Here is a 25,936-nt window from a genome sequence, read left to right on the forward strand (position 1 = left end):
AGTTGTTGGAAAAGCTCAGCAGGTCTGGCAGCATCTGTGGGGAGAAAACAGAAACGTTAACTATGTTTTCTCCCCACAGATGCTGCCAGACTTGCTGAGCTTTTCCAGCAACTTTGTTTTTGTTCCTGATTTACAGCATCCACAGTTCTTTCGGTTTTTATTTAGAGCTATCCACAAGATTTTTTCCCTTTTCAATGAACTTGTGAAATTCATAATTTGCACAAATTACTTTGCTTTTACATGAATGTTCATTGTTATTTTAAGATGTTAGACTATCTATTGACCTCCCTTTAGACATTTTTTCTTAAAATATGAAGTTATTTATTATTTTCAAACAGGCCTAATAATTGAGAGAGGTCAAATAACCAGGGTTCAGTGCTGTAATCAAAGTTTCTTCCACTAGGGGATCTCTAAGTTAATAATGTAGTTTATTTCTGTAACATGTCACCATACTGTTGGACTTCCTTCAAATGCAGTGGGTTATGCTTTCTATTGAATGCTAATTTTTCAATCCAGTTTTCATAAGTCAGCTATTTGTTGACCACAGTAGTCTTCAAGTCGAACTGTGTTTCCAATTAGTGCTGCTAGATTATTACCTGTGGAGTCAGAATGGGATAATAGGATGAGGAGAGAGGTACAATCAAATTGATGACTGAAAACACCCACATTTTATTTCCAACACTGGTGTGTAATAAGCCCCAAGATTTAGGAGAGATTCTTACAAAAAAATGAACTGTTTTGTCTTGCAACTAACAAAATTCTTATCCTTGTAAGGTCCTCATACTCCAATCATGTGCTTTGGTTGAACGTGGGGGTATAAAGCCCCTGTGGTAATTTTTTCTCATTGCCATTGGTGCAAGCTTGCTTTGTGGAAATTGACTGCTGCATTTCCCTACACTGCCACCAATGTTCCCTCTAACTTTTCCTGCCACTGCTTTGAGGTCAGAGCATGACAGCAGCTTCCAAGAAGAAGCTATGCATTTGCATGCAATTGGCTTCCACAGAGCTCCCCAGTAGCTGCGCAATCCGATGTGCAGCTTCAAGGGAACATTGACTACAACAGTGAGTGCACTTCTAAACTACCTAATAGCCTTGAAGTGCTGGAAATTATTATATAAATTCAAGCTGCTTCCTTCTTTCCTTCCTCACTCACTTCTCGCTCAACTTTAAACCAATTCCACCTATGCCTTTCCCAAGATAGTAAGCAATTTTTGGCACTTAGAGGAGGGCATTAGTATCCAGTTGTTTAACTGTTCACACCTAATATCTAGAATCATATGTGAAAAATTCCCTTGTCTCTTTTTAGTAAAATTACAGGCTTTCTTTATTTTAGTCATAATGTCATAATGTATCAGTGCATAAATGATTAATTACCATCACTCCCATTTTGGCAAAGGCAATAAGCCCATTCATTCCCATTGCTCTATATCAGGCTCCAATCTGCAGGAAGGCAGAAGGGACTGATACTGGAAGCCATGACTTTAAATGTGCAGCAGCCCACAACTAATTATTTACAATTTCAAATTTCCTAAATAAAACATACTAAAAATGACACATATTTGTAAATTTGGGAGGCCCAGGTTAATGAATAACTATCAGCTTTACTGGTATCCATCTATGGGAATCCCTGACAAGGCCAACATTTGGTACCAATCTCTAATTTTGTATCACCTGAATTTAAATTCCACTTGTTGTCATGCCAGAATTTGAACGCACTTTCCCAGAGAATTAGCCTGAGCCTCCAGATAACCAGTTCAGTGACATTACCACTATGCCACCATCTCAGTTTATGAAACACATCCCTCTAGCGTTCAATCACAAAGCCAGAGATATGGACATCAAGCTTTTAAAAATAATGCATGTCAAGGCAGAATTATCTTGTCACTCAGTTACTTTTTTCACTTTTTGTAATACAAAGATATCTTTCACTTCATATCAATGCAAAATTTACAACGAAATTCAGGTGTTAAGTCATCTGAAGTGAACTTAGTTGATGCTACATTTGTTTAAAGCACATCCTTAATACTTTCATCGTTAAAATGGAGCTGATGGTCAAATGAATCTTTCCTCTTGTTTTCCTTGTTTATCTTGATTATCTGCCAGCTCCATGTTATGTTGAGTGGGTATCTGCGACAGACATGCCTTTTTATGCAAATCAGCAGTCTTGTTTCTATCAGGAATACATTAGCAATCATCAAGCGAAACTAGTCAAGACTTTTTGAACAGCAAATATTTTCTGATGCTGATAATGGCTTTAATCGGTTTCTCAATCAAACTGGGGCAGGAAAAGTCATTCATATTTAGCTTGTTAATTTTCACTCCTACAACAAACTTCTACTGATTCAACTAATGCCACCAATTCTATTATGGATTCTAAATGGACAAATGGACCAAAGCATCTGAGCTGGATTCTCATGATATCCTTCAATGTCATTGCTTCTTAAATGTAGAGAGAGTTTCGATGAGAGCTAATATTTAACAAGACTGCACAGGGCTAATTCAACGATCTGGATTCAATAGCAGAAGAACATGAAACAATATAAATTCTTCCTGAGAATTTTTTTTTGCTTTGCATCGCAGTACTGTGCTTCTTTTTTAGGGTACTTTCTGAAAGGCACAGTTTTTTATTATACATAGAATGTGCTTATATCTTGAGGGAACTCTTGATTAATTGTTCCTCAAGCCTAATGGAATCAATGGAATGTTAAAATGCACCCTTTTACATAGAACCTAGGGCTATACGTTCCTACAGAGGGCAGTGAGGCCTTATAGTTCATTGTAAAGGGGAAATATTCCATCTCAATTGTTTTGCAGTAATTATCGGTTTTGAATGTTTAATTAATCAGCTGGCAATATTCTGTTGTTTTAATACTAGGTATTCCTCTTCATAATTACAAGAATGGAATAGGGGTATGGAGACAATCTCTACCCAGAAAGACAATGCAGATTGCAAGAGAAAAGTCACAACAGCTCTTCTGCCTATGGGATGTTTCCAGTTGTGTCTGATAAGTTGCCCAATTGTTCCGCTATTGATTTGATGATACGACCCACCCTATTTACTGTTTTCACGATTGCTCTTTAAATAGTGAAATAGGGTAGGTAATTAAGCCACCTCATGCTGGTAACTCCATTTTGATCACACTAACAGTAAAGAATTTCCCTTAGTATGGGTGTCAAACAGAATCATGTTTAATTCAGATCGTTATTGGAACCGCCAGATTAAAAATAAATGATTGTGTAAATTGCATCAGATTGTACTTTTTAGGAAAAATAAATCAACCAAAGTGAACATTTAAAGTTTAGCACCGTTTAAATCATTTTCTTTTATTAACAAGACAGAGTGCCTCATGGGTTTAAAACTCAAACATTGGTTCAGCTTAAACCTTTTTTTGCGAAGTCCTGACAACCGTGCTTTCATTACATGAAAGAAATATATAATAGAATTGTTCTGTATAGCAGCACAATTTATTCAACAATTTATGAAACACTCTAGACAAACAAATTAAGAGATTTATAACCTCATACCTCATACGCCACCATTTCAAAATATGGTTCAGGAACACGTTCACAAATATTCCTCTGTGCATCACTTCCACAAGAAAATACAATAACCTATACACAGATACTGCCAATCTGTCCTTATCCTGTGCCTGAACCCTCAAGTTAAAAAACAAATCTAAAACCAAAGTCTTCATCTCCTTTAACTCACAGCAGAAAACCAGGTCAGCAGATAAATAGCTTGCATGGGTCTATTCAAAGTTCCCACTTAATTACACATAAATAAATATATACATATGGAACACTATTTGCTCGTTCTGCTGAGGCTGATGCTCCAAGCTTGTGCTTTATCAATGTCTTGCCACATTATGTTCCCAAATTATGGATCAATTGTTCCAAAGTAATTCAATGTGCATGTCATTGACTGAGATTAGCCCAGGCCGAGGCCTTATTTGGTCCTGATAAAACCAGGCTAACTCTTTTCTCCTGGTCTTCCTTGTTTTCTCACCTCAATTAGAAAGTTGTCACTGCGCAGTCACCTCCACACAATCCTCCTGATGATTTTTTTTGTCCTTTTTTTTAATTGCACGTTGAATGACTGTTTAATCTCTTTAATAATTAGAACAGTTTGGTCCATGCCATCTGTCCCTGGTTATTTCCGATGTTTGGCCTCTTTGTCTGTGCTTTTAGTCCCAGATTCCCCTGGGGGATGGCTGTTGGATGAGCTCAGAAACATCTTATCCAGCCCCTTTAGAGCCTCCACCAGGTAATTCTGGAAGGCAGTTAATGCAGCGATGATGGCAGGACTCCCAAAGCCGTGTGTAATCAGACTGAAGTGAGTCAGGCAGCTCTGGACTCCTTCTTCCAGGATTGCTGAGGGGCGGCTGTTTCCCAAAGGAGAGCGGTCCTGAGCCAATAAATCTGTGAACTCTTTACAGATCTGCCTAAAAAAGAAAAAAAATGTGAATAATAAATATTGGCAATTAAGAAATATTTGGGTTGAAATAATTTTGTGCTATAGTAAGGAGAGTTTTGAAGCTTCTTTATTAATCCGATACTATTTCAAATGAGGATGTTTAAATTTTATTTTAAACATATTAACACCTTTGTCCAAATGGCAACACCAAAAAATTTTACATTATAATATCTGTTACTATGGTCACAATTTTGGATTTCAATCCCATTAGGTCATCGGTCTCTTCAACCTTTTAGCTTTTCTCCTCTCATGGGAAAAGGTTCAACTTTAACGTTGTTTTAAAACATTATGAATGAATTTGGTGTCCTTTCTTAAGTTTGGTTAAATAGTGAATACAGATGGCACTAAAGCCAGAAGTTATTGTCAGATTAACCCGTTAGTCTAAGAGAACTGAATTATGAACTGAAAAATGTTCGTAAATCAATTGAAGAAGTCATGTCATATGCTTCTAGTGTAATTTTCCAGAAATTCCATTGAATGGACACCTACTCATAGGACTTCACAGGGGCTATGCTTTGGAGTTACTGATAAGAGTCAGCCAGGAAACTCTTCAGCTTCTCATTAATGTCTATGATGTAGCAGGACTGCACTGAAGGATTGGAATCCAGTGCTGTTCCTGTTAAATGGCAACAGATCAAAAAAAAATACTCAAATTTACAGTGGCTTTAAAACTTGCAGCAGCTAATCACATATTTTGCCTGTGGTCCCAATTTCTTCCACTCACGGGGCATTTAATTGAGCTGATTTCAGAAATACAGCCAGGCCCAGCCAACATGGACCGAGACACTTTGTGAGTTGTTGGAGTGTTTCCTCTCTAAGGATCAGATGAGAATGGGGAAGTAGTGGATTCATGTATATCTCAGCCCAAGCCCGAAAAAGCTTCCCCCAGCCAGGGGAGGTAGTGTGTGTGCCTTGGAAAAATTATAAAAGCTTGTGTGGGGATAAAAAGCCTAAAAAACAGTAAAAAATAAAATGCCAGAAAAAATATAAATAGGGTAACGATGAATTCGGAGAATGCTGCAGAGTGTCAAGTACAAGGACAATGTGTACAACCTGTCTATGATTCTGTGATTTATAATACCCATAGGATATGGAAACAAAATGTAAAATAATTATAGGCCACATATTATAAGGGATTCAAATGTCTGGCAGTAGGTTGCCAAGCAGTTTTTCAATTAAGGATTCTGATGTCACCATAAACCACGAGAGCAAAGTGGCTTACGAACCTCAGCTGAACCACAAGATTGAACTACTGTGTGAAATTTACTACCAGACATTTGTTACCCTTTATAATATAGAGTCTATAATTATTTCACATTTGACTTTTTAAAATTCTGTGGTGGCCTTACTAAGCACAGTAAAGGTGGTGTAATGTAGATGGGAAAGTGATGAAGATGGAGAAGCATTCAACTCCGGACGACATATGGTGATATGTGACACTGCAAGTTAAGTTCTACTTCATAATGCTTTGTTTTGTACAGCAGCAGATTGTAGGAAACACATAACACACTATAATACAAATGATGATATATAAAGCCAGGATTTACAATACATTGGATAATTCACATGTTGGTCTCATATTGTTGCTTAAGTGCAATCTCAAATCTAGTGTTAAATTATGATACGAATTTTCGTTAAACTAGCCCCATTTCTCTAAGGCCACTGTTCAGATAACAAAGGGAGAAAGTCGATCTGTGACATTCTGAAATCATCTGGAATCCAAATATTGGGAGATCTTCTCTAGATTGACAGCTACTTATAAATTCTTGGCTCCTGCTTGATTATCAATTGATTCTTGATTATCGGTATCAGCAGGAAATTGACTTTATTTTCAGAATTCATACACTTTTATGAGTAATAGAAACATACTGTTTTTAAATATACCTTAATGGATCTTCCATAAAATTCAGTTGATATATTTTTCATAAAGACACAAGCATTTGTTTCAATCTGCTAATCCACTTGTAAAACGGACTTTAAGAATACAAAATCTAATTGCTAAAGCCTCAGGTTTAATTACTACTTGGTTAGAAAATTTAGCACATCAGAATACATAGCTGGAAAATAATGGTTGCTTTGTCAGGAAATGTTTCATATTGCAATAAAAAGCCTCTTATGAGTAATTGTTTTTGCAATTCTAAGTATAAACAAAATATAGCACAGGTTCGAATAATCATCTTTCTTGATCTCTTGGAGCTGAACCCTTTTAAGTAAAAGCAAGGAACTTTGATGTGTAGCTCGTATTAAATTCATCTTCCAGTTTGTCTTGAAATCATTTGGGAAAACTAGCTGTTATAGCCTGAGTCAAGATATAACTTGACATTGATATTAATGAAAATGAGTAAATTTTCTGTGAACGACATTGGTTTAGGATTACTCACCAGGAGCTAAATAAGGTACAGGTGGTGTGTACACTACCTTCCACACTACCTCTGAATTAAAAATATTCAGCTTTTAAAATTCGTTCTCCAGCTTTCATTCCCATCATTCATAAACTCAGAGAAACTCATAAAATCCCATTATAGCATGAGGAAAAGCATACTTCCACTTGCTCTGAGAAAACCATCTTAATGTTGGGAAATTCTTCACACTGCGTGCTCAGATTGTAGCATCATGGGAATCACAGGCACAGGTGTAGTTGATTAACTCTCTTCGGCTGACAGAGTGAGAGCTCTGGGAAAAATATCAACAGCAAAGCTCAGGCTTTTGAGAGAGGCTGATGTCCCTGAGTAAAAATCTTAATCATGGTACATAAAAAGACATTTGTTTAATATATAGCTGAGCTTAATTTTATTAAGGAAAATGTAACTTTTGGAATGTTTTTATTATAGTAGAATGTATACTTTGAGCCCATGGTCAGGAAACCTAAGGGGACAAATGGTGGGCCATTGAGTTTTCAGTAAGTATGCTGAGATTTGATTTTCTTTAGACCATTTCTGGTAGGGTCTTCTGACTAACCCTTCTAGCCTTTTGTTTTCATAGTCTTTTAAAATTTTCCAGCTACTTTCCTTCTTTTTGATTCATGCAATTTCTGATTCCTCAGATGAGATTTGTCACTTTTTATTTGATTGAATCAGCAAACTACAAAACTGGAATGTGCTGATGTGTGGTCAATGAAGATGGATGCTGATTTTACAATTAGATAGATGGATATATTATAAAATATTACTTTGCATGATAATTACACGAAATATGAATTTTTTAATGTGCAATATACTTTAGTTTATTCATTGGGATGTATTTGTTTTGATTATTTCATGTACTGTAGTGATGGGAAGAGGGTTTCCATCATGATTCTCAATTATGTAAATGTCAGCAGCACTAAAAACCATTCAGGCTCTTCCTTACAAGGAAGATTCCTCTGCTGTCAGCTCTAAAGCAACACTCAACAGTTTGGGAACTGACTTAAGTCCAAGGAGTGCACAGTGCAGGAAAAGTCAAAGGAAATAATACAAGAAAAATATATTTATTACAATGGACCACATTTATTTTGTGATATATAATATATCAGGCAATACATGTATATGTAAATTAGATTAGCTACCATTCTGACTTATTTATTGTTATTTTTCTTTCTGTGGTCTTTATTCTTTTGAATAGATTCATCAATCACTTATCTGGAAATGTCACCAAGATTTATTCCCAATTCCTATTTATGGTCAGTCTTCCTAAATGCAATATTATCAAATGTACAGACACCAGTCAGAATTTCTAAATGTAATTGATTCCATCGAAGCAAATAATGGAACTATGGGCATGATAGCAATACCCACTGCTGCCTGGAATGTTGGTCTCATTTGAAATAGGTTGTGCTAAATAACATTTCAACTAGAAAGCTTCACAGGGGAGAACATTGCACTCAAGTAAAGCCCTAATACTGTTCACTTCTTGCCTGGTGTCACTTACCAGCAGAGCTGACAAATTAATGGTGACAGTAACAGGGATACAATACAACACCAATTGTATGAAATGTTGTGAAGGTTATTCGTCCAAGAAAATTTAATGATATCACAGTGTTAAGCCCTGTGGGTCTAAGGTTGTTGGCAGGTGTACAAATTCCAGTTCAAACAAAATACACCCTGACGGCAATGCTTGAAAAACATTACATCATGACCTATTAATTAATACCAGACAGGGAAATTTGCCAGTTATTCCCCCACAGACACACACATCAGATACTGCACTGATATAGCAACAGGCCAAAACCTCACTAAGCTCGAGCCCAGCCTGTGGGTTTACAAAACACCTTTCTTTGATTGGATGTGATCCTGTCTTCTGCCTAAATTTCAACCAATTTCACTGGCCAAATGACAATAATAAAGCTGCCCAATAAATTCCAAAATAACATGCCATGGATTGCAGCCAAGAGAAGAAAAAGAGCTTTTCCAACCACTGGGTGACGTATTTCACCCACAATCTCAATTCTAATCAGAACTTTGAATGGTTCTCTGTGTCAAGATTATGCCTTGTTTACCCTGAACAATAAAGAACAAATGCTTTCCTGTTCATCAGTATTCACTTTTAGGAAAATCTTTGTATCAAGCATGACATGTTAATGAGCCTGATTTTCTTTGCATTTCTCCCTTCTTCATTTCTAAAGGTGTTTGTAATCATCCAATCCCATGCAATGGCTATTGTTAATGTGTGATCTGAAATAGTGAATATTGGCCCTTGTACATGTTATCACAGTCAAGCTAGATCCTCCACACACACAATTTCTCAGTGGGCACTATTCTTGAACTCTATCTATAAGAACAGTCATTGTCAGCTTTCTGTGTCACGAGAAGATGTTTTGCACCTTTAGTAGTCCATTTTGCATGAAACATCACCTTGTAGGGCTCAGGAACTCCATAGTAGTAAGACAGTCTGCCTTATCTGCTGTAGATGAAGTCAATGGGCTGAGAAGGTGCAGGACTTTGACTTCTGTTTTCTCAGGGCTCTCTGACCTTTCTGGCTTGTTCTCATCTTTTCCAATACCATCAGTCAGCCTTGACAATGTGATGTTGATAATTTCACATATCAAGGCTCCACTGTCACCAGCTATCTGTCACATGATGCTGAAATCAGCACATGCATTCCAAAAGCTGTAGTTTATATCTCCAAGCTGAGTTTAAAAAAAGTGGGAACTTGCAGCAACTTGACTGAATGCACCGAATTATGAGTCTACCACTCCTCTGTGCACTCGTATGCACTAGCGAAACTTGGACAATAGTTACTAGGCAGGAAAAAACGCTGAACAGATTCTACGTCCATTGTCCCAGTTGTATCCTCAACATCTCTTGGCAGGACAACCTCACCAACTCAGAGCTCCTGGAATATGCTAACTCTAACATCACCTGCACATCTGCACTAGCTTGGCCACATTCACCAGATGGATGACAACTGTATACCCAAACACCTATACACTGAACTGGTCTCTGGGTCAAGTATTGCCCAGAGAAGCTAAAGTTCAAGCAGTTAAGGACTTTCCTGTTTATAAAATCAAATGATAGACACTGCAGTTCCTCGGAAGATGTGATTTTACAGAATGTTTGTACAAATTTCAGCTGCTTCATTAACATTATTGAAGAAGCAGGACAGTATGATTGGACAGAATTTTGTTAGACTGCCTTTGAGAAATTAAAGAATATCTTAATAAATGAGACTATGCTGCTTGCTTTGAATTTCAACAAGCTATAAAATTGATGCCAGTGGTATGGGCACGGGAGACATATCGTTACAAGATGGTGATAATAGATTAAAGCATCCAGTTAGTTTTTTTTTTGAGGAAACTTAATCCTTGTCAATGAATGTACTCCCCAGTTGAAAAAAAATTAGCCTTGCTTTGGTTTTTCAACAGTTTTCAACAAACCAAAGAAATTGTGATCAACACGGACCAAAATCTGTCTACAATTTTGGAGAAACTCTGGACCAAGCGTCTCCATTTGTTTTGCTAGAGTCTGATGTGGCAATCATTTACTTTAAAAACTGTCCATGTTGCAGGAACAAACAGCATAACAGCAAAGATTTTATCCAAAATATGACTACTAATCTAAATGACTCATAACCTCATAAAGGAGACTTATGACTGTTATTTCTACAAAAAATGTTTTGAACCAAAACTCTCCATCTACTTAAATAATATTATCTTTGAATTAAGGATCTGGGATTACAAGATGATATTCGAATTTTGATTGAACTACAGCAGGGGGCTTATTGCGTATGTTGTATGTAATAAGGTGGGCAAATGCTGGCAAATGGGACTAGATTAATTTAGGATATCTGGTCAGTATGGACAAGTTGGACCAAAGAGTCTGTTTCCATGCTGTACAGCTCTGACTCTAAGACAGTTACTAAGTTGTTCATCATATTAATGTGTAGTATTTTAAAGAGCTAGTACTTTTTTTATATTTTAAGAAGGAAATGTGATTGCCTAGGTGCTTCTGGGGGTATTATCTTGTATTTTAAGTTGCAGTGATGGTGTCTTAAGAACTAGGTTTTTCTGGGAGATGACGTCTCTGAAAGCACCTTGCTTACAGTAGCAGATATGTAGCCAGGTTGTCTGGGAGATAAACAATAGAATAGCAAAGGGTCAATTGAGAAGTATGAAGGAGACAGTAAGGACTGCAGATGCTGGAAGCCAGAGTCTATAGGTATGAAGCTGGAAAAGCACAGCAGGTCAGACAGCATCAGAGGAGCAGGAAAGTCAACGTTTTGGGCCAAAACCCTTCATCAGGACTCAAAGTATGAACATTTCTTTCAAGTAAGATTCAGTGATATTCTGCATGATGGCTAAAGAGTGCTTAAAACTCTGAAGTACCGCTAATAGTGACTTCAATCTCTGGGATAACCAGGGGGAGAAGAGAGGAGCTTTAGGTGCAAAAGCCAGAGTAAAAAGCTAATACAACTGAGGATGGTGAACCTAACTCAAGTTATTTCCACTTAAGATACAAGTGACACTCATGTTGATCAGGGAACCATAGAAAGCTTAGAGAAAGTTTACACAAAACCCTTTGCCAGAAATAAGCAGACGGCCCAAGAAATATCAATCTTTAGTCAAATCTCTGAGATAGTCCTCAGACAAAGTCATTAATCTTCTAATTTCCAAGAACTATCTGACATGAGTTAGTGTAAGTCAACTGGGTGTAGAAGGAAATTTCACTTGAGAAACTTAGTTCAGATTATAATTAACTGTATACATTTTTAACGTCTTAAACATCTCAACACTCTATCTTAAATATTTGGTGATTAGTATTCACATTATTTAGCATTGGCGAGTTTTCCTTTGTTTTAAACTAAGAACATTGTGGCTTCATTCTTTTAGTAAACATTTAGATTTTTGGCTTCTAAAAAGAAGCCAAATGCATTACTGGACTCTATAACAATTAAGGGAAAAATATTTGATGCATCTGGACAGCAGACCATCTCATTTCCATGGAGTCAGGCAATAGTGGGCCATTCTTCAATTATATCAATGAACAGTCCTGTGCATATGGTGGTGCTACACAAATATTCCCCTTTTTTATCTTTTATTTGCCTAAGAACAAAATCAATTTTAGTGCAACCATTGCTTTTGTTGCTTAGATCAGGCAATTCCAAGTCAAAAAGAGAATGCTCCTGGTCAGTTTCATGTTGAAAGGGCAATTACTATTATGAAGATCTCCTACCATTTAAGTTTCTTTATTTTAATCATGCAAAAAACTTCAAAGCACAATAATCACCATTTCATGGTTGCTAGTGCAATTGGTTAATAGTTAATTCCTCTCTACCCAGAAAAGTCACTTTTGAGTGATGATTTTCCTTTGCCCTGCTCCCAAATAGCACCTAAAAATACTTGCAATGCAGGTTGAAATAGGTGCTAATCCATTCTATTCCTGAAAAGCGCCGCACAATAATTTCCTGTATGGTTAATTTGATGACTGCTTTTGACTGCGCTTGAAAAGGTTACAACAATGTTAATTTGATACAGATGAATGGCAGAGACCTCTGCACTCAGGTTTCCTCTAACAGTTCTAGGTCCAGTTCAGGGGCAGCCAGTCCCAAACAAACCTGTTGCTACTGATTTCAGAGCTGCTGCTCCAGTGCTAACTGTCTCAAGGAACAAGTTTTGATTGTCAAGTAAGGACTCTTTTTCTGCTTTTTCAGTAGAAGCAGGGATATTGCATTCAGGTGTGTTGAAGAATGCTGTTGTGACTTTATACATAGCAAAGAAGGTCATTATTAATGATATGATTAACTACCCGCACTCTTTCTGTAAATGTGTTATTTTGATGTAGATAAGGGAAACAATCACAAGCTCTGCTGCTGATTCATTCATGCCAATCTCTTCTGAGCCCCTGACAATTGTCTCCCTTCCACATTCGTTCTCCCAAAACCATATAATCACTCCATGTCACCTGGAGTTAAAAAGAAGCTTCTCAAGCCATCAACCTTAATTCTTGTAATTGTTCTTTATGTCTCTCTGCTTATTGCCTGCTACTGCTGTGTACCCCTCTCATCAACTCCTCTCAAGTATGCTGCATTCGTGCCTACTCTGCTTCTTGTTGTGCTGCTGCTTTCCCATGCAGCAACACAAGTATATTCACAAGGAAGTGTACCTTTAAATAAGCATGTAAACCATCAACTTGCAATCTTACAGCTATTTTGGCCAGCTAGGGATGCTAAACCAATTAGTTTGAAACCGAAAAATGTACATTTAATGGCAACATTGTTCTCTACTTTAATACAAATTTGAGATCTCAAGAGATTGCAGTAATGTGTTCCTTGACGATGGGACATTGTTAATATTGATGAGAAAATAACAGCAATCGAACTGCACCAAGGAGTTAAGGAATCATTACATGCATGGAGAACAGTGTGCTGCTGTAGTGATGCAAGGATTCAATGTCAAGTTTAAACAAGGCTTACTGAAAAACTGCAGCTTGCCTGCACATGTTGGAAAATACTGTTTTGTCATAAAGTCAAATTGTAGCAATTTTGGAAGGCAACATTTTAATCTAAATACTATTGGTACCGATATTTAATTGGCAATCAGAAAACTCCCACTCATTCTTTTTTAATCCTCTTTTAAATTTTCAACGTATTCGAAGAAGAACTTCTTTAAACAGTGAGTGGCAATGACTTGGAGTTTGCTACTTTAGGTGAGTGTTAAGGCAGAGATGTCAATTGCTTCAAAAGGAAATTGGATGAGCACTTGAAGGAAATGAACTTACAGGGCTATGGGGAATAGTCTAGGGGAAATGGATAGAATTGCTCCATTGGAGAACATGCAAAGACTCAACTGGGCCAAATGGCTTTCTTCTGTGCCATAAACAACTATGACTTTTAAACGGTTATGTACAAGATTGCCTAATTCTTTAAAGCTGTGTCTTGTGTCTCCATGTAATTCCCTTTATCTTCAGTTTGGATGCATTTCTTCTAGACCTCAGAAGGCAGGCTTTGCACATCTGACATTTTTTTGGATCATTATAAATTATTGTATTCCAGTTAAACAGCCGAGTGACCTTTTATCAGCATTGCAGTTGCCCTGCATCCTCCAGTTAATTATGTACTGGAAAAAGAGGCTGAGAGAGCTGGTAACTAAGTGCTTCAATCAACTCGAAGTACAGTATTCCATTGTGGAAACATCTGCAGGCTGCACAAGATTATTGCTATTATGTGTACAGTGTATTGATTAGAACAATAAGATCCTGTAAGGACTGGGAGATTCAATTCCAAGTAAACAGCCTGGATACAATTCTAACTCTAATAGTGTTTCACAAAGCCTGAGATGAAACTCAAACTCAGCAGGGTCTTTGAGATTAACTCTTTGAAGTCTGCCAATTAGTTTCTATACTATAGTTAAGAGTAAAAGTCATGATTTCTCAGTTAATCTGGAGGCCACTAGTCTAAAGAAATACATTGGAAATCCTTCTGATCTGCCTTAGAGCTATTGGCTATCAACACTTACACACCTCATGCCTCAAAGGTGGGAATTAACGGATAAGGAGGTAAGGTGGGAAAGTGAATCTGAGGAGAAGATCAACCATGATCTTAGTGAATGGTGGAGGTTTAAGAAGCTGCATGGCCTATTTCTGCCCCCACTTCTTATTTTCTTACATTCTTGATGAATTTTGACAACTCCAAATATTCAAAAGGTTCTTGTTTGAACAACCAGAGCCCAAGCTATGTGTATGTTAAGTTCTTTTTGAGTGGTTGAAGATATGATTGAAAATCTGGTACTCACTTGGTGGCAAGCAGCATATTTTTTCGAGCATGGAGCTCAGCTGGGTCTGAATGTTGTCGAGTCAGGAACTCTGCTGCTGCCTTTGCAGGGAACTCAGTCTCACAAACATACCCAAAATCCCGGGCCAAGTGCACAGCCTCTCCTGCAGGAAATAAATTGGAAAAAAGAGTGAGTTAAGTCATTTGGCGTCTGTGGATGTGAACAAAATTTGTTCAGTATGAAATCAGAAATGTAATAGTTAATTTCTCCCACTGGTGAATTGCTATGGTTGACTTCATATTGAGCTAAGTTTCAAACCTTAAAGCCTGTACAATCTGAAGGCAAACTTACCACATCACCATACCTGCTAAAACTCTAATTCAAGCCCTTGACATCTTTTAACAACTTTTCTGACCTTTTCTTAGCCAGTGTATGGATCAGCATCCCATACACCAATTATTTCAGATCTTTGCAACTCCCTTCTTTTCATGTGTTATGCCCCATACACCTATCATCTTGCCTCAGTTAACTTTTACTGGCTCCCCACCTCCCATTACTTAGGTTTCAAAATCCTCTTACCTGTCTATAAATTCCTCAATGGCCTTACTTCACCCTTCTTTTGCATTCTATGCCACCCCACTGTTGCTACTTTTCTGATCCTGTTGAACTTGCTTCAATTCTATATGGATAGCATTCAAACAAGCTATCACTCTCCTGAGCTATGTAATTCTCTTCATAAACCTTGGTTTTTCTCTCTCCAACTTCAAAAGCCACACTTTAATAATCTTCTCTAACTCACCACCCAACACCTGTTTCATGTCCATTTCCCCTGCCCATTTCTTCCTCTTGAAACATCTTGCTTTACTATTTTCATTATAAACAAGAAAATTCAGCACAGTCTTTTAGTTACAGAGCCAGTTTGTTGGATTCTCAGATGGGAGCACTGGTGAATGAATCCCAGACGTGGGTTTGGCCTTGCATATGTATTTGACAGTAATCACCAGATTGTCTTAGGTAAGTAGTAGTCAGTCATTGCATTGTTCAAAACCATTCGCATGCAATTGACCAAGGGCAACCCTGGGACCACATCAAGAATGCAGGAATTTAATTCACATGTGGATATTTAAAGAAAAAGCAATTAAGTTCAAAGAAACAATGACATCCCAGCTAGAACTCCACATACGAGCTCTCATTTTACACAGTCTGAGATGCATCAGGCTAATAGTATTTCCTTTAATCAATTCAGCAACAAATATCACTTAAGATATTTTGGAAGTTGGGTAAAAAGTATCTTGTATTCAAACAGATAACAGGTAAGTGCCTTTCAGTAAATATTCCTGTTAGAGATTAAGGAAAGCAAAATGTTACGCTTTCAACTAGTGACATCAATTACAAATTTTCAAAATAGAAAGGCCTCACTAAAATGTGTTCCTGAATGGTTCCCTACTTTGTCCACATCCCTACTGCCACAATATTTAAAAAGTAGTTTAGAAATACTAAAATAATCTAGATTTATATTATTAATATATTTTTTTCAGGCAGGATCTTTGGTGGTGCTACCATGCTCCAATTTTAAACAACTTCTTAAAAAATTAGTGTTAGTGTTGTAACTCTGTAAATTTTTGTTGACTACTTAAACATTTTACATTGTGGATGTGACATCTCAATGTTTAAAGAAGCATTCCCTTTATGAAAAAATGCCATGATGTCAAGAACAATTCAAAAGATGCCACTATTCCATTATACACTCTCACATGTCATAGTTCATACATCCTTCAAATACTGAGATGTTCAACCTCTGCTAATTTTGGGTGTATAGCTTCTGAATTGGAATCCAAGTTCAAGGAAGAGATGGTGAGCTTTCATTGGCTTAAACCACTTGCAGTAGTGTAAATCATTCTGGTCATTGTACGAGACAATGAAAGTGACCATAAGACCAGAACACATCGGAGCAAAAATAGGCCACTTGGTCCGTTGAGTCTGCTCCAGCTAATCTGATGATCCTCATCTCCATTTTCCTGCCTTTTTTCCATGATCATTGATTCCTTGAATGATTAAAAATCTGTCTCTCACAACCTTGAACATTCTTAATGACCCAGCCTCAACAGCCATTTGTGGTAACGAATGTCAATGATTCAGTACCGTCTGTGAGAGGAAGTTCCTCCTCATCTTTGTCCTAACTGGACAATCCCTTCCTCTGAGATTATGTCTGCTGGTCCTAGACTCTTCCATAAGGGAAAACAATCTCTCAGCATTTACCCCTGTCAAGCCCTGTAAGACCTTTTATGTTTCAATAAGGTTGCCTCTCACTTTTCTAAACTTCAGTGAGTACAGGCCTAACCTACTCAATCTTTCTTCCGTATTCGGGATCAACCTAGTGAACCTTCTCTGGACTGCCTCCAATGCCAGTATATCTTACCTGAGAAAAGGGAAACTAACAGTTAGGAAACTGGGAATTTTCAAAGCAAAAAAATTGAACATTACAAGATTCTGTATTGAAGCTTCTGGATCTCAAGGGTTAAAAATTGAACCTTCATAAATTGTTTGACATAACTACAAACTCTGTAATTAGAGTACAGTTTAAAAGAGCAAGGATGTATAAATTGTTTAGATTAACAATTTCACAGCAAAGACAATGAAATCACAATATAGCACCCACAGAGAAAATGAAGGTAGATAATGCTGGCAAATTCACAAAGGAGCAGATACCTAATATGTTCAAGCAACTACGGGCCCAAACTGATCATGTTAAATTGAGCCATGGCGGGAAAAATCAGGCCTGATAGAAAATTGGCCGAATTAAATTAAGACGCAGCCAGCAGTTATCGGTGACAGAGAACAGTGAAAACCAAGATGAAAGAGGTTACAATGGTTCAAGAAGAACCAATTACAACCAGCCCAAAGTTCTTGTATTGGAGAAGTGTTGATCAGATGTTCTGGCATCTTGACTGCCTGGGTATATGCACTATACACTTCCCTGCATGACAACAGTGAAGGGTGTTGATGCAACCCTATTGGATGATTTGAACGCAGTTTACAAACCCATTGGCCAACAGCCACAGAATATTCTGGAAATTCAGGAGTGAGGGTGTGTGGGGCTGAAGAACTCACCACTGGATGCCACCCCTCAGTGAAGACGGAGTGAAGATTTGCAGAACATTTGTGGCAGAGATCCATGCAGTGACCTAAGGAGACCCAGAAGAAGATCCACCCTGACCTGCAAGACCCAACTTTGTGGAAGAGAGTCAGCCCTATGTCAGAGAGGAAGGAGATTCCTACGGCCCAGTTCAAAGACTTGGATCATTGCAGTTTATATCCTTTCTCAAACGGATAGAGCTAGAAAGGGAGCAAGTATTGTGGGAATTTGGGAAAGCTCACTTTTTTTTTAATAAGGAATATCTTGTTAACAAAATTGTGTTGAACCATGAACCAAATTCTGTGTTCCTTCATCTGCCTCACTGACAAGGGCACTTGAGTAAAGTGCTTTTAATATGTAAACTGGTCCAAGTGTCCAAAGTACAAACAACACTAAGCAAGCCATCCAAGTGAAACACCAACATTTTGGGAATTTATTCAAATATGTGTTTGATTTGTAACCATTAAAAAAACTTTGTAAGTGCTTAATGATGGCTACAAAAAATCTCGTATTACTAGTGTGTTGTTTTTTGTTTTACTGCTTAATACATTTGTTTGACATTTATCAGCTTTCAAAGTTTGACATCTTCTGTTCTTCTGATGAAAAGAAGATCATGTGTGAACAAAATGGAGCCTGTAACATACATAAACTGAAGGAGGTCTTCTGTTTATCATCTGGGCAGCTGACTAAAAGTAGTTTCATCTCTGAAGAGGTGAAACTATTGGAAACTGGAGTTCACTTAGGCTAAACTATAGAAGTCATAGAGCCATACAGCGTGGAAACAGACCCTATGGTGCAAATCGTCCACATCGACCAGACATCCAATCTGACCTAGTCCCGTTTGCTAGCATTTGGCCCATATCCCTAGAAGTTCTTCCTATTCATGTACCCATCCAAATGTCTTTTAAATGTTGTAATTGTACCCACCTCCACCAGTTCCTCTGGCAGCTCATTCCATAAATGCAACACCCTCTGCGTGAGAAAGTTACCTCTCAGGTCCTTTTTAAATCTTTCCTGTCTCACCTTAAAGTTATGCCCTCTAGTTTTGGACTCGCCCACCCTGGGAAAAAGACCTTGGCTATTCACCCTCATGATTTTATAAACCTCTATAATGTCACCCCTCAGCCTCCGACATTCCTGGCAAAAAGCCGCAGCCAACTTAGCTTCTCGCTATAACTCAAATTTTCCAGTCCTGGCAACATCCTTGTAAATCTTTCTGCACCCTCTCAAGTTTAATGACATCCTTCCAAAAATATGTATAGGATTGACCCAGATATTTGTAGTTAACATGCCAACACTTCCGCATTATCTGGGAGTTTATGGAATAGAATATTGATCTCCTGGGAGTTACTGCAAGATTTCACAGTTTCAATTTCCCACTGCAGCAACAACTTTTGGTCTCCCCATTATGTTTCATTAACTGTACTCTGCAGAATATTCAGTAAACAGTTGGGGAAAGGGAGTCAAAAGAGTTGAAGAAGGGGAATTGGGAGCATTGGGGCTTGGGAGTTTGTTGGAAAGAATGACTGGGAAAGAGATTAGGGGACTGGGGCTGATGTGAGCAAGGGAGCAAACTGGGATCAAAAATATCTAAAGAAAAAAATTTAAAATGTCAATCATCTCAAGTTTTATCTGGGAGTTTATGGAATAGAACATTGATCTCCTGGGAGTTACTGCAAGATTTCACAGTTTCAATTTCCCATTGCAGCAAATTGTGGTTACATTGCCCATTTTACTTACTCCTTTGTACAATGACCAACAATATAATTTAGCAGAGGAAATCTGTTATATTGAAAAATGAAAAACTAGATCTTAAAGCACTTAATATGATCAATGAAAAATGAAAAACCAGGAGATGGCAGGAACTATTGAAAACCCACCATTTCTCAGCTATTGCTTCATAAAATGAACAAAATTAACAAATGTATTTGCATTTATATAGTGGCTTTCACAAACACAGGATATTCCAATGTACTTTCAGCCAATTAAGTTTAAAAGACCTTTTTAAAGTGTAGTCACGATTGTAATGTAGGAAATGCAGCAGTCAATTTGCACACAGCTAGCTCACAGAAACAGGAACAGGATCATCACCAGATAATCTATTCTTGTGGTATTGATTGAGTAATAAATATTAGGTAAAATACTAAGAGTAACTATGATGCTATTCTTTGAAGTGATGCTATAGGATCTTTTGAATCAAACTGAGAGGGTAGATGGGTCTTCAGTCTAACATCTCATCTGAAAGATAACACATCTGTAAATGCAACCTTTACTCAGTGCTGCATTGGAATATTACCCTGGATTTATTTTCTGGAAGTCCCACAACCCTGTGACTCAAAGGCAAGAGTGCTATCAAATAGGCTACAGTGACACTCAATTACACTGACATTAAGAATATGTTCACGCAGAAAGTGCCAAAAAGTGACGATTGACAATAATGGTTTATGGAGAGACTTATTTGAGATGAACGAAAACAAGACAGGAGGTACAGAATGATTACGGTACTCGTAGAAATGGCAGACAGTCAGTTATAAATAAGACTTTTTTTTAAAAAATTGAATAAGTTTAAACAAATAAACAACTTGCCAAGGTCTCTCCAACAGTATCGTTCAAACTTGTTATCTCTGCTACTTAGATAAACAAGGACAGTAGATGCCTGAAAATACCATTGTCTGAAAGAATCCTCCTGGCTTAGAAATAATGCTTGATCAAAATTCTGGGAACTCAAATTTTAAAAGCATTTTGTATGTATCAATACCATGTGGACTACAGCAGTTCAGTTGGTGGCTCACCACTGCCTTATCAAGGAAAATTATGAATGGGCTGTAAATGCTGGCCTTCCCAATGATGTTCACATCGCATGAATGAGTCCTGTCAAAACAAGAAGCGAGGCTCTGTTCAAATATTTAAGAATATGATTAAGGAATACGGTAAAACAAAGAGACAAAAAGGATAGAATAGATAAACAAGGAAGGGCATCAAGAAGAAGGTTACAATAAGAGAAAATGATAATGGAGTAAAAATAATGGAAGACGGATGTTTATTAAAGAGAGTAATGATAAAGAAATTAAGTCAAGAAAACTGAGGAGGAAGACAAGAAAAATGACATCTTGCAAATATACCTTTAAAGCAGTAAATAAATGCAAGGTGCTTAATTGAGAAGAAATGATAAGAACAAACAACAGAACATTTACTGATTTAGTGAAGGTGACAGTTGAAGTTAGCTTTGAAGACAATTTTGAAAGTGAGACAAAAGTGGTCTCAAGTATAAGATTCATGATGACAGTGAATTTGAGGACGGTGGGGATGCACACAATTTGAGATTGGAAAAGCAACAAGCACGTTGGCAGGACCAATGAGACAAGGTTGCACAATGGAACACTGGAGTGCACACAATGTTGGGAAAGTGGTACATTGCAAATAAAAATGAAGGATTCATACTCATTATTCTGGATAGGTGTTAAAGAATGAAACAAAATAGGGTCAAGAAAGTGCCAATATTACAAAATGAGACAGAAAGTGGGAGAAAACATGTTTGTGGCAGCAGAGGGATAATTTTTCTACAAATCTTATTGTTTTGTCTATGTGTTAGTGTGTGTATGCATGCTGTGAGCTCAAAGGTGGAGGGTGTTTCCCTCAGTCTTTAGAATCACAGTTAAGAAACTTCAGTACAACTAAAAATACCAAATAGATTAGCTTTCTTCAAAGCCAATCATTGAGAAAACAAACAGATCATCTATAAAGCAAGTGTTTATTATTTGTCAAGTGTTAGCAATTTCCTTTTAGAAACAGTTTTTCATTTCCTTGAACAAACTCTGGCTAATCAGGCAGATAATTAGATTTGCCTACGCAAATGACCGGCCTTCTCCAACCAGACTGTAGAGTCTGCAATACTTTCATATTACACCAGTGTAAACACCCTTTTTCTTAATAAGACTGTGAAAATGATAGCAGGAGCAGAAATTTCAAATGAAGTTCTCGAACCATAGCAAGGACAGGATTCAGTAGCCTGATAATTGCTAAAAACAAAATTTTACTTATGACAGGAGAAATTCAAATTATCTTTCATCATTCAACTTCCAGGTTTTGGATCTAGATTTCACCAGGATGATGCACAGGATGCCTCATTGGCTCAGTTAACTTTTAATAGTTTAAAGTGGTCTGCAGAAACAGAAATTATGGTCCTTTTGAAAAAACTTTGGAATCCTTTATAGATTGTAAGACTCTAAAGATGAAATTCAGATGCAAAAATGCAGAGCCTGTGCCGTCCACCTAATCGTGACTAAATTTGGGTCACTCAGCAGGTCAGCACAGACCAATGAGCAAAACAATTGCCCAGTCAAATTTATACCCAGTTTGGTCTCAAGAGAACTCAAATTTAAACCCAAATTTTGAACAGTACCCTCCGTCTGAGTATTGGACTTTTGTGTATAAGATGCATAATTAGTAACACAGCCCATTAATAACAAGTGTATATTTAGAGAAAGGAATTTCAAAAAATTTCAGTAATAGATGAAGCTAGCTGTCTCACACTACTACTTGCAGTATACTCACGGACTGGATTCAGCTGTCAAGCTACAAGGATGTTTTGCTAACCACACAAATGGGTAATGTGGTGTGAGTTTCAGAGACAGTGCCAGACTGTAGTCCCATTGACTGGCTGACCATATCAAAGAACAAAACCCTTTGATCATCCACAGCAGGCAGCATGTTGGCCATGTTTGCAAAGCTCAAAATACCTGTCCAACATTGGATTTGATTTTGCCATTGGATAACATTTACCAAATAATCCTGACTGTGCTGAGAATTGCAACCTATTTTAGAGTGTCAGTTCCACTCACTGCATGATGCATTTGCAAGCCCTGGAAGCTGCATGTATTCACACCCAGAGCCCTTTTCTTTGTAGGGAAAAGGAATTTGTCCATATATTGCATCCTTTTCCATTGAGGAGAGGATTGTGGAGACCATCAATCCTTGTTGCTTTCCCATGGCAATGCCCTGTCCAATCATAGTCCATCTGGTTGGTCTGAGTTTAATCAGCTGACTCTGATTGATAGCTGACGGTTCAGGTGACATCTCCCATGTCAACAATGGTCCCAAGAATGAGCACCCTCTTCCTGTGCTGCATAAATTGTTGTTCCTTTTCTAAATTTGGCTTCTTGCATGTTAGTCTTGATGAGTGAAGCTTTGTGTCTTTTTTTAAGCAAAGTTTAGGTGTACATTTGTTTTTATAATTTTTACAGGACACTGGAGTCATTTCAATGAAAGTCACTAAGCAGGAAACACACAGCTTCAAGTTTACTGTCCATTCAAACTACTGATCCAATTTTACTCACCCTTGACTCCAATATAGAGAGCTAACTCATACCAGCCCACTTCCAGTCCAGTGCGTACATTAAAATTAGCCCAAGTTTAGCAGATAAAATCTTTCCACAGACTCTTGGTAATTGATATTTAAGGCCTGTTGTGGCAGGACTAGCGTTGGGTGAGAGTGAGCGCTAAAATAGCATTTCTGGCTAGTAACCAGTATCCCAACCCCATCCAATTCTTGGACAATTTTTCCAGATTTTCCAATAACCTCCTGGAATGGGCTTAGTTTAAGAACTTGAAGGTAGCCTCCTGGCAGCAGACTGAGGCATCCAGCACTCTTGGCAGCTTTAGAGACCTCCAAGGCACTGAAGGTATGGTTCCTAAATTTGTCGATGACACAAAGATAGATAGAAAAGAAAAACCGAAAGAACAGCGGACGTTGTAAATCGGGAACAAAAACAAAGTTGCTGGAAAAGCTCAGCAGGTCTGGCAGCATCTGTGAAGGAAAAAACAGAGTTAACGTTTCGGGTGTGGTGACGCTTCCTCAGAACTCAGTTCTGGGGAAGGGTCACCGGACCCGAAACGTTAACTCTGTTTTTAACTTCACAGATGCTGCCAGACCTGCTGAGCTTTTTCAGCAACTTTGTTTTTGTTGTAGATAGAAAAGTAAGTTGTTAAGATGACATAAGGAGGCTACAAAGCAATATTAATAGGTAAGACAATGGGCAAGGATCTAGCAATTGAATATAATGTCAGGAAATATGAACTTGCCTAATTCAGCAGGAGTAATAATATTATCTAATTGGTGAGAGGATACAAGATGCTGAGGCATCTGGGTGTACTCGTTCATGGACAGCAAAAGGTTAGTATGCAAGAGCACCAACTACTTAGAAAAGCTATATCATGTTATTGCTTCTTGCAAGGGAAATTAAATACAAAAGTTAGGAGGTTATGCTTCAGTTATATAGGCCTTTGGTGATACCCCACCTAGTGTCTGAAAATTTGTTAAGAGGTTAAGAACCAGTGTTTTACATTTCCTGGTTTGCTGCCTACAAGAATTCTTCAAATTTAATGATTGCTCTGCCTGTTTAATGACACCACAGGTTATCATAAATGCAGACTTAGATCAATTGATAAACAGAATATCATGGTGGCTCTAAATTAACAAATAACAGCAGGACTGTGATTGATATCAGTCTAACTCATTGATACTGCTGGGTTTTCCAGTTCTTACAAGGCAGTTTGTCTTAAAGTGTTAATGTCACCATTTACCGTTTATAAAGTCTGACAAATCAATAAGACTGAACCAGTCAGAACAAAAGAACGTTATGGTCAGTCTTTGTAATAGTTTGATTTTTCAAAGGACACAGTAAGGGCAAAGTTCACTCTTTAAGCATTCAGACAAAAAGTCAGTAAAGTATTTGTTTACCGAGATGAGAGACAGGCAGCATGAATAATCTTTCTGGCACTGTATCAAACTGTAATGATTATAATGATGCTGCACTTCACAATAGGAGAAAATTGTCAGTTTATTTTTAGCCTACAGACCTAAAGTTTCTATGTCTTTTACTTAAATTTATTAATGGAGTTTACAAGAGACAAAACAGGCAGCCAGAAATTCTTGTGTGTTGTTTTCACTTGCAATCAAATAGCATTTTGGAATGTCTTAACATATTAATGATCTCCATGATTTTGCCATCTCTTTGTAACTTCCTAAGCACTAAAATCTCTCCCTGAATTGTCTTGGCCTCTGACAGTCTCTTCTTTACCCCACATCTGGCAACTGAGCTTCTAGCTACCAACCTCTCAAACTCTAGAATTTTCATTTTAAACCTCCGTCAATCAAAACCTTCCTTGCAAAATGTCTCTTCAAGTAATATGATAATTTATTCTCAACCTTCCTTTCTTTGGTCAATTTTGGTATTGCTTATGTCTCTGTGAATCATCTTGCCACATTTATCTACATCAAAAATGTTATCTATATAGATATGCAAGTTCTTGTAGCTAACTTGTTCTTCATTGAATTTTCTACCACTTGTACAGATTTCTCCCTTTCATCAGCACTTTGCAAAAGAGAATCTTAATTATATAAAAGATGCTATCAATAAACTTATGCCACCTAATTCTAATTCAAAGTTGCTAATATTGAGTTGACTGATAGGTCTGTTTGTAGCACTACATTCCAAATTTGCTGTTTTATATTCTCAATTTGAACAATTAATTCATTTGAATTTTTTTAACCAAAAGAAAGTCATTTTTAATTATAAGGGAATAGACTAAATTTATGGAAGTAGTTACTAAGTTAGGGCAAAAGTGAAGTTATGCTCCTTACCTCATTTACTTGTGCAATGAGTTCAATAGACAGGTGGATCTTCGTATGCTTGTGTGTTGTCATCCAGTATTAATATGAAGTAGTTTGGAATACATAGAATACATATTTGTTGAGTGCCTGAGAAATTGCTGTAGGATTCTGCAGAACCAAGCTCCTGAGATTAAGTCTCAAAACTAATTATTGACTTTTTATGTGTATTTATGAATTCACAGAGCCATAAATACTTTTTTATGCCCTATGTACATTTATCGGCATGCAGAACCAAAGGGTTTAAACATGACCTTCTAATACTGATGCCTTTGAGTATTTGTTGAAAAATTCCTTACCTTCGACAAGTGAGGTGAGTAAGGTAACGTTGGCTGCTTTGCGCCTTCCTGCAGGCAAATTTAATCCAATCTTTTCCAATTTTTCTCTCAAAGATCTTCCTCCATTTTTTGACTTTGCTCTAAGGAAGACAGACACATTTCAATTTTGTGCACAGCGAAAAAGTAACAATTTTAT

General features: G+C 37.4%; 1 protein-coding gene across 1 annotated transcript in view; it reads right to left on the reverse strand.

The window, feature by feature from the left end:
• Nucleotides 1-3,313: 3,313 nt before the first annotated feature.
• tfap2e (transcription factor AP-2 epsilon) overlaps nucleotides 3,314-25,936 on the reverse strand; it is a 67,560-nt gene continuing 44,937 nt past the window's right edge. Inside the window, exons 5-7 of the mRNA XM_020511357.2 lie at nucleotides 25,762-25,880; nucleotides 14,679-14,820; nucleotides 3,314-4,442 (exon numbers count right to left, since the gene is read on the reverse strand). Coding sequence (XP_020366946.1) covers nucleotides 4,151-4,442; nucleotides 14,679-14,820; nucleotides 25,762-25,880 — 553 coding nt within the window. The 3' untranslated portion in view covers nucleotides 3,314-4,150. The remainder of the gene's footprint in view (nucleotides 4,443-14,678; nucleotides 14,821-25,761; nucleotides 25,881-25,936) is intronic.

Source organism: Rhincodon typus, chromosome 27 (assembly GCF_021869965.1).
Source record: "Rhincodon typus isolate 14 chromosome 27, sRhiTyp1.1, whole genome shotgun sequence".
Classification (NCBI taxonomy): domain Eukaryota; kingdom Metazoa; phylum Chordata; class Chondrichthyes; order Orectolobiformes; family Rhincodontidae; genus Rhincodon; species Rhincodon typus.